The sequence below is a fragment of the Tursiops truncatus genome, chromosome 5, assembly GCF_011762595.2.
Source record: "Tursiops truncatus isolate mTurTru1 chromosome 5, mTurTru1.mat.Y, whole genome shotgun sequence".
In the NCBI taxonomy this organism is placed as follows: domain Eukaryota; kingdom Metazoa; phylum Chordata; class Mammalia; order Artiodactyla; family Delphinidae; genus Tursiops; species Tursiops truncatus.
Window position 1 is genome coordinate 63,560,135 of NC_047038.1, and position 13,479 is coordinate 63,573,613.

General features: G+C 39.0%; 1 protein-coding gene across 5 annotated transcripts in view; it reads right to left on the bottom strand.

Annotated features, from left to right (window-relative positions):
* The window catches only part of RFC1 (replication factor C subunit 1), an 84,122-nt gene that overhangs the window by 30,691 nt on the left and 39,952 nt on the right, over positions 1-13,479 (bottom strand). For 3 of the 5 annotated variants that reach the window (XM_033856939.2, XM_033856938.2, XM_033856941.2), the window contains exons 5-11: positions 8,927-9,168; positions 8,005-8,082; positions 4,637-4,714; positions 3,389-3,476; positions 2,082-2,356; positions 1,239-1,346; positions 9-188 (exon numbers count right to left, since the gene is read on the bottom strand). In XM_033856939.2, coding sequence (XP_033712830.1) covers positions 9-188; positions 1,239-1,346; positions 2,082-2,356; positions 3,389-3,476; positions 4,637-4,714; positions 8,005-8,082; positions 8,927-9,168 — 1,049 coding nt within the window. The remainder of the gene's footprint in view (positions 1-8; positions 189-1,238; positions 1,347-2,081; positions 2,357-3,388; positions 3,477-4,636; positions 4,715-8,004; positions 8,083-8,926; positions 9,169-13,479) is intronic. The other 2 variants (XM_033856944.2, XM_033856940.2) reach the window with 1 other exon arrangement.

Sequence of the window (13,479 nt, forward strand, 5' to 3'; positions counted from 1 at the left end):
GTACCCACCTTATCACTCTTGGACTGACCACTATCACGACCCATGACAAGGTAGTTTGTTTTCTTGCTGACATTTCCTGTTACTTTTCCCCCATAACGCTCAATTAGAGACTTGGCCTCATCTCGTTCAATGGACTCCAGCACTCCTGTGATTACAAACGTAAGGCCTTCCAAGCAATTTTCAGCTCCCTAAAAACCAAAGTGTTCAAGCAGAGAGGAAATTACATGGCAGCTTTCCAAAGAAATATTTGGCATCAAAGCTACAGGAAGTTGATTTTTCTCATTTGACATCATAAATAATCTCAGCATGAAAAAATTTACAGGAAATTTACAACAAATAAGCAGGAACAAATTAAATCCTGAGAAATTCTTATGTAGGTTAACATTTAATAAACTTATAAAACCAGCAAAAAAAATATACGTCCAACGTGGTTAGGAAAGTGTATTAAAATTATCCATTCATACTATTTTCATTTTTTTTAATTTAAACTACTAGTTAACTTGTAACACTTTAACAACCAGATGCAATGTACCTACAGAATATCTTGCTATTGTTAAAAAATGAAAGTTTCAATTCTGAAAAAACTAAACAAGTTTGAGCTCCTGCCCTTCTCTCTGGCTGTTTCCCCTATGATAGTAAATCTAACAACCTACGAGCAACTTAAAGGCAATAGCACATAATCTCGATTGGAAAGTTAACTTGATAATACAAAAGACATGCGCCAAAGAGAGCCAAGTCCTACAGATTTTGCCTCTTCCATTGAAGCTACTTCACTTCTCAGCCCTTTCACTGCTACTAGCCTGGACAAGTCACTATTATTTCTCACCACCTCCCCTAACTGATCTCCCTATATTTATTCCTCCCCCTCCACTGCATTCTATATTCAGCAGCCAGAGTGCTCTCCTTGAAATGCAAACCTGGTCATACTTTTCCCCCACTTACAACTCCTCTTAGGGCCAGGTTTCTCTGTTACACCCCCTAAAAGAATCTCGGATTGTTCCCTTATGGTACATATCACAATTTACTTAATGTCTCTTTCCTGAGTTAGACCATAAGTACCATGAAGGCAAAGAGCATTAATCTTATGACTGCCGTAGCCTATCTCCTAATTCGTAAAGATGGTGACTAAGGCTTTTCTGTTCATTTTTAATTATTAATTCTCTGCTACTATAAACATAGTAAATACATACATGGACCCACAGGCCAGAGGCCATGACATATCCTCTCAGTACTCTTACCTTTGGTATCTCTTTGGAGCCCAGAGCTTTGGGACCTTCTCGATTTAAGTAGCTTCGATAAGCTTGATAATTAGTTCGTCTCTTTTCAGAATCTTCAGGACTTATAGACTTTGGGGAGAGGGAGAGGAAACTGAATAAAGTCATGCAAATTTAATGTAAAATTAAAAATACATATCAATAAATAAACATTAAGTCACTTCAGTGTTTGGTCCTGATATTAACAATTTTAGCTACAGAGGTACTCCCCAATTTACACGTGCCTGGCTTATAAACATCCCTGCCATCAGCCCTTCTCAAACCTTTTGACTCTCTCTAAAGGCACGTACCTCAGGGTAGATTGGGTGTATAAGCCAAGTTGCCAGCCCCAAGCAAAAAAAACGAAAAGGGGGACTTCCCGGGTGGCACAGTGGTTAAGAATCCGCCTGCCAATGCAGGGGAAACGGGTTCAAGCCCTGGTCCGGGAAGATCCCACATGCCGTGCAGCAACTAAGCCCATGCACCACAGCTACTGAGCCTGTGCTCTACAGCCTGCGAGCCACAACTACTGAGCCCACGTGCCACAACTACTGAAGCCTGTGCACCTAGAGCCCGTGCTCCGCAGCAAGAGAAGCCACCGCAATGAGAAGCCCACGCACCGCAATGAAGAGTAACCCCTGCTCGCCACAACTAGTGAAAGCCTGCACGCAGCAACGAAGACCCAATGCGGCCAAAAATAAATAAATAAATTTATTTTTTTTAAAAAAAGTACTATAATGACTTATAAAGTTAGAAATAAAACTTGAAAACAATCAAACCAAGATCAACACACAGCCCCCAAATGATATGCTTTTAGAAAACTTATACCTCTTTTTTAGCTGGAGAACTTTTGATTTTCTTAGGAGTTCTTGTCTCTTTCAACTCAATGGCATTTTCTTTTCTTTTTGAGGCCATAGGCTCTGTTTCTTTATTAGAACTTTCTTCTTTTTTTTTCAGTGGTGCCAGCTTGGAACTGGTTTTTGGAGAAGAAGTTTCTCCTATTTTATGAGTGGATGACCTGGAATGTTGCTGAGATTCTTTTGAACTTTCACATTTAGTTTGCTTCTTAGGACTGCAGTTCTTTCTGTCATCTGAAAATTGTTCTGTTTTTATTAGGAAGAAGGAAAAGATTATGATTGTTGTTTTGGGAAAATGATACCCAATATAAAGATTATTTTTTCATTTTTCAACTGAATAATCTTAGTAGGACACAACGTCATATGGTGACTTCATAACATGCACATTAAGATTTTAGTTCTTCGGGGCTTCCCTGGTGGCGCAGTGGTTGGGGGTCCGCCTGCCGATGCAGGGGACACGGGTTCGTGCCCCGGTCCGGGAAGATCCCACATACTGTGGAGCGGCTGGGCCCGTAAGCCATGGCCGCTGAGCCTGCGCGTCCGGAGCCTGTGCTCCACAACGGGAGAGGCCACAACAGTGAGAGGCCCGCATACCACAAAAAAAAAAAAAAATTAAACATCTGTATATTACTTCTTTGTATAACCAGTTCAAATTAAGAGATCTGCCTTTTTCAATATAAATTACTCACTAATTGAAATAATACGGTAAACTACATCTGAGAACATGGACTTTATTCCACAGATAAACGTCAATGATCTGAAATTCACACAGAAAAGTTGCTAATTAAAATATGTCACATAAAAATTTCTGTTTGTAATAAAATCTGAAAGAATCTTGGGATTTCAAGACTAAAATTATATGAACAGATATACTTATAAGATTAAGCCCATCTATATTAACAGATGGTTAGATATCAGGACCACTAAAAAAAAAACCGAAAACCTACAGACAACCAGCAGAAGAGCTTCGGATGACCTGGATAACTATGAGCCAACTCTATGAGCCTGAAACATCTAGTCTTTTGTCTTCATGTATTGAAGTCCACACAGTTGCACTACACTTGGAAATAAACATGAAGCCAAGAGCTATGATACATTTCTCGCAATCAGAGCAGACAGGCATTCTACACCAACTAATATCCAAACAGCTTTCCAGGTATCTAAGTAGAACATGCTCCAGTACTCCTATGAAGTATCTATCTAAGAATACCAGGCAATTATTCAATTTATCTTCGATAAAGATAAATGTTCCAGCTTACTTTTTTCTGCTAGTTTTACCTTTATGAGGATATTTAGGTTTTTCTGCTTTACATAAACTGGCTTGCACAGATGAAAACGTCTCTCTCTCTCCTGGGTCCTTTTGAGCCTAAGAAAACGTAAAAAGTGTCAAATGTGACAAATAACAGGAAAACTGTCACCACAAAATATGTTGTTAAAATCAACCAAACATTAAGGGTCATCTTCCAAAGTAGAGGAACAATACAATAAATTTTCATTCATTTATACACAAAATTTCTGGGGCAAATGAAACATGTTTTAGTACTTTTAATTTTACAGATGAGGAAACAGATGAAAGGGTATAAAAAATACATCTATAAAAAATTATGCCAGTTGTTCCCCACTTGTGAGTCTGAAAATGAAAGCCTTGTTTCTGCTGGTTTCATCTCCAGTCTCAAATTGTTAGCATTATGCAGTTAAAAACTAAAATCTAAACCCAAAAGACTAAATTAAAAACAATCTAAAGATCAAAAGAAAAATAAAGAGTATTTTCTCAAGAGAAAAAAATGTCCATTCTCTTCACTGCTCCTTCAAAACTCTCCATTTTACAAAGAGGTCACAAGCTGGGGTGCATGACACAGCATATTTTTAAAATAATTCTAATTTAAATGCCTTTAGATGAAGTAAGGCATTTCAAATGACAGAGTTCCCACCATACCCTATTGTGTTATACCTGCCTGCTGTAAAATCTTTTAGTCAGGTATTGATAATGACAATATTAATAGAATGTGATTCAGCAGAAATAAGGCTAATTATTTGGAGATCAAGTGCTTAAAGAAAAAAATCTTGATGCTTTTAGAGAGTCCCAAAAATACACTCATTATTATTTGAGACTGTCCTAATACAGATCTTAAAGTTAGCTAACTAGAAACAGCAAAATTATGTTTTTAAAAAGACAGTAATTAATATTAAAGGTATTAAACTTTAGATTCCATTGGAATCTTTATAAATGTTATTCTCTGAACAAGTACATGAGAACCCCTTTGTGACAGACAGTAAGTAAAAGTTACAACTTGTTGTTTTGTGAAGAAGGGTTTTGGTTGGCTGTGGCTCTATCAACCTTCCTTTAGGAAGAAGAAGTTTCTCAATGAGCTTCTCCAAAAACATTTTTATAAATGAAAATAATTTAGCTTCTCTCTAGCAGAGTTATTCATGGTTATATCTCCAGAGTCTAGACTACACAGGTCTGAAAGGGCACACTGATCTGTACTGTATATTCAGAGTGCAAACAGCCTGGTAAAACACCACCTTTTTGGTCTTGGGTTCTTCATCCAACAAGGCTAATGTTCTGGCAAACTCTTCATCTTCATGCAGTTGTCTCTCTAGCTGTAAAAAGTGTCAACACAGTGAGCTGCTTTTTTTCTTTTTGTAAATGAAAAGTTTTAAAATGTGTGGTTCATGATACTTAAAAGAAACTGGAAAAACATTTCCCAGAAAGTAACTAGGACATTTTTTCACTTAATAGCTGAGTATCACAAGTTTGTTTCGTGAAGCCAAATTAGACTGCAGAACATATATTTCTAGTTTTGCAGGCCTGATAGATAAATTGAGCATAAAGTTCCAAGTCTTTAGCTTTTTCTTAATGGTCCCAATGCAACACTTACAGATCTCTCATCTCTATTTATTTTAAACTCTAAAAAGAGTTCAGGAGAGAATCACTATCCTAACAGAAAAACAATAGCCATGTGGGGGACGTGGGGGGCACACAAAGAAATGAATCTATAAAGCAAGAAAATTATATACCTTCTTTGCACACACAGTAAGATACATACTAATGCAACTATCACTAATATCATCAAACTTCTATTTTCAATTACTAATTCAAATGTATCTGTTCTGATATTTTTTTTAATTGAAGTACAGTAGACTTAATAGTACATTAGTTTCAGGGGTACAACACAGTAGTAATTTATCTGTCCTGACTTTTGAAAATTTAAGTCATTATATCAGAAGTTTTCCTAAAATGCTAACACGCAGACATTCACCTCGCTGTTATTTCCAAATATTTTTACTTTCAGTAAAATGGAGCTCTTCCAGAAGAGAACGTGTGGAAGTAGAATGTATTTCTCATTATATATGAGAAACAGGACCCAAACAGGATTCTGAAAGAATGTGATAGAAATGGGAAAACAGAGGATTGTGATACAAACTGCCACACCTGGTTTGGAAAGGACAGGGTAAGCCTCCAGTATTTCAGACAGATAAGAAGTCAGGTCCCTAAAAAAATCACTTCATGATTTTACCTAGGCCATCTGTCCTACCCTGAGTCATGTGGATATCTGTATGTAGTTTATAAAATTCAGTGTCGTCAATAAGATGGAAAAAGATTTTGAAAACACAAACTATAAACTGCCAAATTAATAAAACGTGAACAGTCAGTATTACTATTTCAGAAGACTAGAATACTGTTCTCTCAAAACAATTGTTATCAAGAGCCTCTTCTTTGTATATGTATAGCTGATTCACTTTGCTATAAAGCAGAAGCTAACACACCATTGTAAAGCAATTATACTCCAATAAACATGTTTTAAAAAAAAAAAGAGCCTCTTCTTTGCCAAACACTAAGATGAACACTGATGTCACAATAGTTGAGACATAAACAGCCCTGGTAGGTAGAGTTTAAAGTCTACATACAGGAAGACACTGAAATAGCAATTTAAGAAGACACAAATAAACGTTAATAGTAGCTACAGGGCATACAGGAGGGATTTCTAACATAGTTTAGGGAATATGAGAAAGTGGCACTTAAGCTAATAAACAGGAAGGAGGTTCAAAGAGCAGGTACCAAGGTCTAAAGTCTCTGACAGAGACAACACTCCCCCTTGAAATACCTTCTTCACTTGGCTTACATAAAATAACCAAGCTTTCCTTATTGTCCTACTTCACTAGCCACTTTCTTTAAATCTCCTCTGCTGGATCATCCTTCTCTTCCTGACCTCTCATTGTTAACAGTGCCCCAGAGCTCAATCCTGAGACTTCTTTTCTGTTTACATTCTCTCCCCATGATCTCATCTAGTTACATTGGTTTTAATACCATTCAAATGTTAATGATCCCAAATAAACATCTTCAGTTTAGACCTCTCCCCTGAGCTCCAGATTCTTCTACCCAACTACCCACTCTGCATATCCATTTGGAAGCCTATTAGGCATCTCAAACTTATGTGCGAAACAGAATTCTTGATTTTCTTGTACCAGTGTTCCAGTCTTAATAAATGATATCACCAGGGCTTAGCTGGTGGCGCAGTGGTTGAGAGTCCGCCTGCCGATGTGGGGGACACGGGTTCGTGTCCCGGTCCGGGAAGATCCCACATGCCGCGGAGCGGCTGGGCCCGTGAGCCATGGCCACTGAGCCTGCGTGTCCGGAGCCTGTGCTCCGCAACGGGAGAGGCCACAGCAGTGAGAGGCCCGCGTACCGCAAAAAAAAAAAAAAAAAAAGTGATATCACCATTCACCCAGCTGCTCAAGCCAAAAAACATGGAGTCACCTTTAAATCTTCTCTTTCCCTCATACCTTACGTCCAGTCTATCTGCAACAACTTGAAGGTTGCACCTTCAAAGCATATACAGATGATGACCACTTCTCACTACCTCTTCCGTTACCCCCATCCTGGTACAAGCCAACATCTTCTCTCACCTCCCCTACCCTAACAGTCTCCAAAATGATCTGCTTTTGTTCTTGCCCACCGTGGTTTCTTTAGCTTCAGAGCAGCCAGAATAATTTTCTTTTAAGAGCCATCAAAAGTCATGTCATTTCTCTATTCAATACTCCAATGGCTTCTCATCTCACAGAGACTAAAATCCGAACTCCTTACCATCCCAAGTCCTTCTGGTAGGTACCAAAGACCAGTCATGACATAACAGGATTTGCTGCTGGCCATTTCTTCCAAACTCATCAAACTCAAACATTTCTACCTCAGGATGCTTACACCTGCTATTCTCTATGTTTAGAGGAAACCTTCCTCCAGGTAGAAGGAAGCCCCATGGCTCACCATTATCATGAATTATGTGCCCCAATGTCACTTCCTCAGAGGGGTTTTCCTAACCCCTGTATTTCAAATAGAACACTCATAACCCCACTGATCACACCAAACATCTATTCCTTTACTTTTCCTCGTGGCATTTATAATGATCTGACTTTTTTTTTTTTAATTTCAGTATTCTTAACACCTAGAAGTGTGCCACGCACTCAGTAAGTGCTCGATAAATACTTACTGAATGAATATAACAGGTTCACTACAAAGGGCACACTGAACTGAAGATAGATTTAGAGATCACCAGCATATGCATTGTACTTAAAGCCAGAGGAGTAGATGAGATTGCCCAGAGGGGAAAGAGAAGAGATATGACCAAGTTAAATTATTTTAACTATTCTAAAGGAGGCTTCCATTCAAAGAAATCTAATAATAAATCTTTAGTTATCCCCTGCTCTCATCATTTATCTTTCATATAAACTTAGATTTTCATATAGTATTAGATTTTAACTTATTTTACACATAACTCTTACAATGAGGCTCAATCCAAAATGAAACTAGAACTATCTTAATTGCCTGCCTGGGTAGACTAAATAGCAAGTGACAACATCAAGGTGCTAATGAAATCTAAAGAAAATGCTAATACCTCTGCATCTTCATCAAGTTGCAATTGCTTGGCGATGGCTTCATCATTTAATCTGGAATCATCTGCATTTTGTGAAGGCTATATTTCAAGGAAAATCAAGCAAGATCAGCATAAACCTTAAGTTCAAAGTAAGGTGCTTTTTCTTAACTATAGCTAAGTAAATACACCAATGAGAGATAAATGTACCAGTTATGAAACAGACTCAATGGACACCAGCCAAAAAATTATGTTCATGGCTACTCCGTGACCACATCCAATTTCTTAACAAGCAAATATGCTACAGACAGATGATTCTCACTTAATTCTATTGAAATGTTCAAAAGAAGTACCCAAAAAAAACCCTAGAGACTAATGTCTTCGCTTCAGAAGTAGTCCAGAACATTGGCACACCAACATATGAGAAAGATTACACTGTCTAATGGAGGTACTAATGAAATCAACACACACACTGCTCGGCAGGCTTCCACGCAGGGAACTACTTTCACTAACTTATCTGTATTTGTTTCCTAAATGTCCAGGAAAAGATGAATCCAACATCAGCCAAAACAGAGTAGGTCACAAGTATAGCATAGGGAGGCTCTATTCTAAGTTATGTGTTCATGACCTCATTTGGGAACAATTATATTGTCTGAGGTCAAGGGTAAAATGAGTTTGCATTCTGAGTATTTAAATTCTAAGAATCACAATTTATTCTTATGATTTAAATGATCTTTTCTCACTTTCAAATATTAAAAACTTAAATGTGTGATATTCTAACTTGGTCGTCCTCCAACATAATAGCAATTACATTTTACCCATAATCATAGGAAAATTGTTTTCATCAATAAAATGCTGGTCTATTCATAAAATCCAATTTCACCTCTTATTAATAACTGAACGGGTACAAATCCTGAACATTCTTGCTTGCCTGTAGAACACTCACCTCTTTTCTTTTGCTTGCCACCATCTTCTTAGCCGATCTTTGGACACTTGCAGTTCCAAAATAGTCAAGCACTGATGTGGGGGTAAGCTTCATTGGTGACAAAGGCTTATTCTTAGTGTTTAGTGTCTTAGTGTTTTCTTCATTCTTTTTCATGTTTGATGCTCCAAGATAACTATTTGGAGATCCTCCATTCTCTTTTGATTTAGAGGCTGCCTTCTTACACACAAAGTCATCTTCTTCATCTTAAATGAAATATGACCAAATATGGCTTGATAAAATATCAATTGTAATTACAAAAGCAACCACTTCCACCAACTTTATAAAAAATATACAAGTGCTATGGGATGCTAATGATTTTCTTTTCTTCCTATCTCCTAAATTCAACAGTTATCCTCACATTTACCAGTGCCAGGTCTGTAATACACCACCTCCCCCAATTACTACCCAGAGTACACAAACGTGTATATTTACTCATGTATTCAACAAATAATTACTGAGCATCCATTATGTGCTAGGCACTGAGGATACAGCAGCGAATAAAAAAGACAAAATCCCTGCCGTCATGGAGCTTGGAACCTAGAAGAGGAAACAGATACAGAAATAAATAAACATATACTGTCAAGTTATATGTGCTATGAAGAAAAGTAAGACAGGGGCTCCCCGGGTGGCGCAGTGGTTCAGAGTTCGCCTGCCGATGCAGGGGACACAGGTTTGTGCCCCAGTCCGGGAAGATCCCACATGCCGCGGAGCGGCTGGGCCCGTGAGCCACGGCCACTGAGCCTGCGTGTCCGGAGCCTGTGCTCCGCAACGGGAGAGGCCACAGCAGTGAGAGGCCCGAGTACCGCAAAAAAAAAAAAAAGTAAGACAGAATGAAAGAATTAGAGAGTGATGAAGGGTGCTCTTTTAGATAGGGTAGTCAGGGAAAGCTTCTTTGAACAGAGCCCTGAAATGAAGTTACCTCAGGCAAGAATGTTCAGGCAATGAAAACTACAAGTGCAGAAGCCTTAAACTGAGTGTGCTTGGAGGTCCCTGTGACTGCAGCAGAATGAAGGGGGTACACCACAAGAGTTAAGGTGAGAGAGGTAGAGGCCAAATCCCATAGAACTCTGTAGATCACAGAAGGAATTTTAGGTTTTATTTTAGAATGGGAATCCACCAGAGAATTTTCAGCAGAGTTGTGCGTAATCCAACTTAAGTCACGTCCTTTGGAGAACACACTGTCAAGGGATAAAAGCGAATGCAGGGAGACCATTTAGGAAGATATTCTACACAGTTCCAGAAGAAATGCTGAAGCCTCGGACTAGGGTGGTATTTGCAGAGATGTTACGAAGTTGTCAAAGTCTAGCTATACATCGAAGGTGGAGTATCTAGCAATATCTAACCATTCATTGAAGACTTTATAAACACTTTGCCTTGTAACATTTTCTTTCCAAAAAGTTTCCATTGAACATCTGGTTTTAAAAGTCTTTCTAGGGCTTCCCTGGTGGCGCAGTGGTTGAGAGTCCGCCTGCCGATGCAGGGGACACGGGTTCGTGCCCCGGTCCGGGAAGATTCCACATGCCACAGAGCGGCTGGGCCGTGAGCCATGGCCGCTGAGCCTGCGCGTCTGGAGCCTGTGCTCCGCAACGGGAGAGGCCACATCAGTGAGAGGCCTGTGTACCACAAAAAAAAAAAGTCTTTCTAAGCATTCATGACAATGCATAGATAATTAAAGACCCCAAAAATGCACCTCAAAAGGGCCTCAGTAAACTTTTTTGTTTGAGTCAGTGATTCACAAGATAAAAATCTTTTTACTTTGGCCTAATTAACAAAAGAAATCCAATAAAAAGAAAAATCTAAAAGGCAGCCGTGAAGACTAGGTCAGGTCACTGTGGGGGAGGGAGGGTTCACTTTATAAGTTTGGTGTTCAAGGCCACACATGAATGGGTCTTAACCTCCTCTCAAGTACTCATTCAACTACTAGTGTTTGCTAAGGGTCATACGTGCCAAGCACTGTGCTGTTCCTAGGTGCTGCCATCTCAAACAAAAAAGTATCCAAGATATGTAAAAATCAAAAAGGATTTAGCCTTACTCTCTAATTATTATGTTTATATTAAAATTAAACTATAAACTTTACAAAGCATAAATAACTTACAGGTTTCTGAGTACTAAATGTAAAAAGTAATCCACTATTTAAAGCAAGAGCAGAGTAGACACCTCTGAGGATGTCCATACAGTTCACTATAAGCCTACTTTCCCTAAGGACTTACACCCCACTCCACCCTCCAAGGGCCTCCAATAACCACAGATATATTTATTAGATGGTTCCATATTCCTTGCCATCACAAACTGGACCAGGAGTGAGCACCTGAACAAGGTGGGGTGAATCTTACCCTTGATCAGTTTGCTGAACTAATGTGTTTAAACTAAGGTGCTAAAGGTTTATTTTTGCATTCAATGACATTCAGCAATGGCCTTCTAATAAATTCCATTTTGCTTACAACAAGCTAGGTTTTCTTCTTAACCTGCAACCAAAGATTTTAGTTAAAGCATACTTGTTTTCTTATCTTCAACTATAGCCAATCTACCTTCAAGATTAAATTAAAAATTCATTCATCAATCTTTCTAAGCACATCCAAGGCTTGATACACGTACCAGATTTCAATCCACGTATTGACAAGAGTCAACAGACTAAGTTTAGTCACTCATATATCTGTTCTCCCTACATGACGAGTCCTTCTCTGCCTCTGCCATCTGCTTCAGATGGTTCTGCAAAGGCTAGGTGACATTATCCCCATTCCACTTAGGCACCATAGCCATGCAAATCACTCATAACAGTCCTAGTAACCACTGAGAATATAATCTGAAACTCCTTCCCTCTTCTCTAAAATAACAGCATAATGAATTGTTATATTACTGAAATCCAATTTTTTATAATTTAAGCTTTGTCTATTTTAAATCCCTAGACACAGTTAAGCTGTAGATAACCAAACCAGTAGCATTCAACAACAAACTATTCTACCTTAGCAGTCAAAACAAATTATATGAAATGCCCTTAAAAGAAGATTCAAAACAAAATTAACATTGCTGGGACTTCCCTGGTGGCGCACTGGTTAAGAATCCTCCTGCCAATGTAGGGGACACAGGTTCAATCCCTGGTCCGGGAAGATCCCACATGCCACGGAGCTACTAAGTCTGCGCGCTACAACTACTAAGCCTGCGCTCTAGAGCCCGCGAGCCACAACTACTGAAGCCCGTGCACCTAGAGCTCGTGCTCCACAAGAGAAGCCACTGCAACGAGAAGCCCACGCACTGCAATGAAGAGTAGCCCCCGCTCGCCGCGAATAGAGAAAGCCCACGTGCAGCAACGAAGACCCAATGGAGCCAAAAATAAATAAATAAATTTATTTATTTTAACAAATAATAATAACATTGCTGATATCCTGGCTTTAATAAAAATAAAATAAAATAAGAAAGCCACAAAACTGGAACCTCCTAAGTATAGATATCCAATATATCTCCTTAGGCAGTAAGTGCAAAGTTAAAAGCATATCTAGTATATACAAGACAAGACTTTCAATCTTATCGAGAGCTTATTAAATTTTATAATTTTTACTTGGTTTGTTTTGAATTCAACAACTGTACTTCTGGGAAAAAAGGATTTCCTTAATGGAGAAAGGACAAAATTAAATTGTATCTGCAAAATGACAGTCTTCTACTAGTTTCTCCCTCACTTTAAAAATGCCCAAAGCAGTAACATGTGTACAAGCAGTATGACAGAAAATCCCAGAACTGAATGGACCAAGTCAACCACTATGTTTTTCTGTTATAGTTCTTCCCCTACACTCAAGAACTTCCTTAGTATATAAAATATTGTAACTGTCCTTAAGCAATTAACTCAAACTAGATCAATCACTGATATCTGGTATAGACTCGAAAGGGAAACAATGGTATTGTAGATGTTTGCAATCCCTAGCTTAACGCTTTCTCCAGCAATCTCATAAATATTCACAGGTAACAGATGAGCATGAAATCTAGTGAGATCGAGAATTTCTAAGACCATCAGATTAAAAAGACTGTTGGCAAGGGTGTAGGGAAATGGGACCTTTACATACGCAATAGGCAATGGTATTTTTAAATAGTAAATTAAAAAAAATCTTTATGGGGGGGCAATCTTGCAACATGTATCAAAACCTCACATATGCATACCCATTAGTTGGACCCAGCCATTCCACTTCTTTTTTTAATCTTTTTAAATTTTGGCCGCACCGGGTCTTAGTTGCTGCATGCAGGATCTTCATGGCAGCACGCGGGATCTTTAGTTGCAGCATGCATGTGGCATCTAGTTCCTTGACCAGGGATCCAACCCGGGCCCCCTGCATTGGAAGCACAGTCTTACCCACTGGACCACCAGGAAAGTCCCAGCAATTCCACTCCTAACTAACTAGTCTAAAAACAAAACAGGGGGTCTTCCCTGGTGGCGCAGTTGTTAGGAATCCACCTGCCAATGCAGGGCCACGGGTTCGAGCCCTGGTCCAGGAAGATCCCACATGCAGCGGGGCAACTAAGCCCGT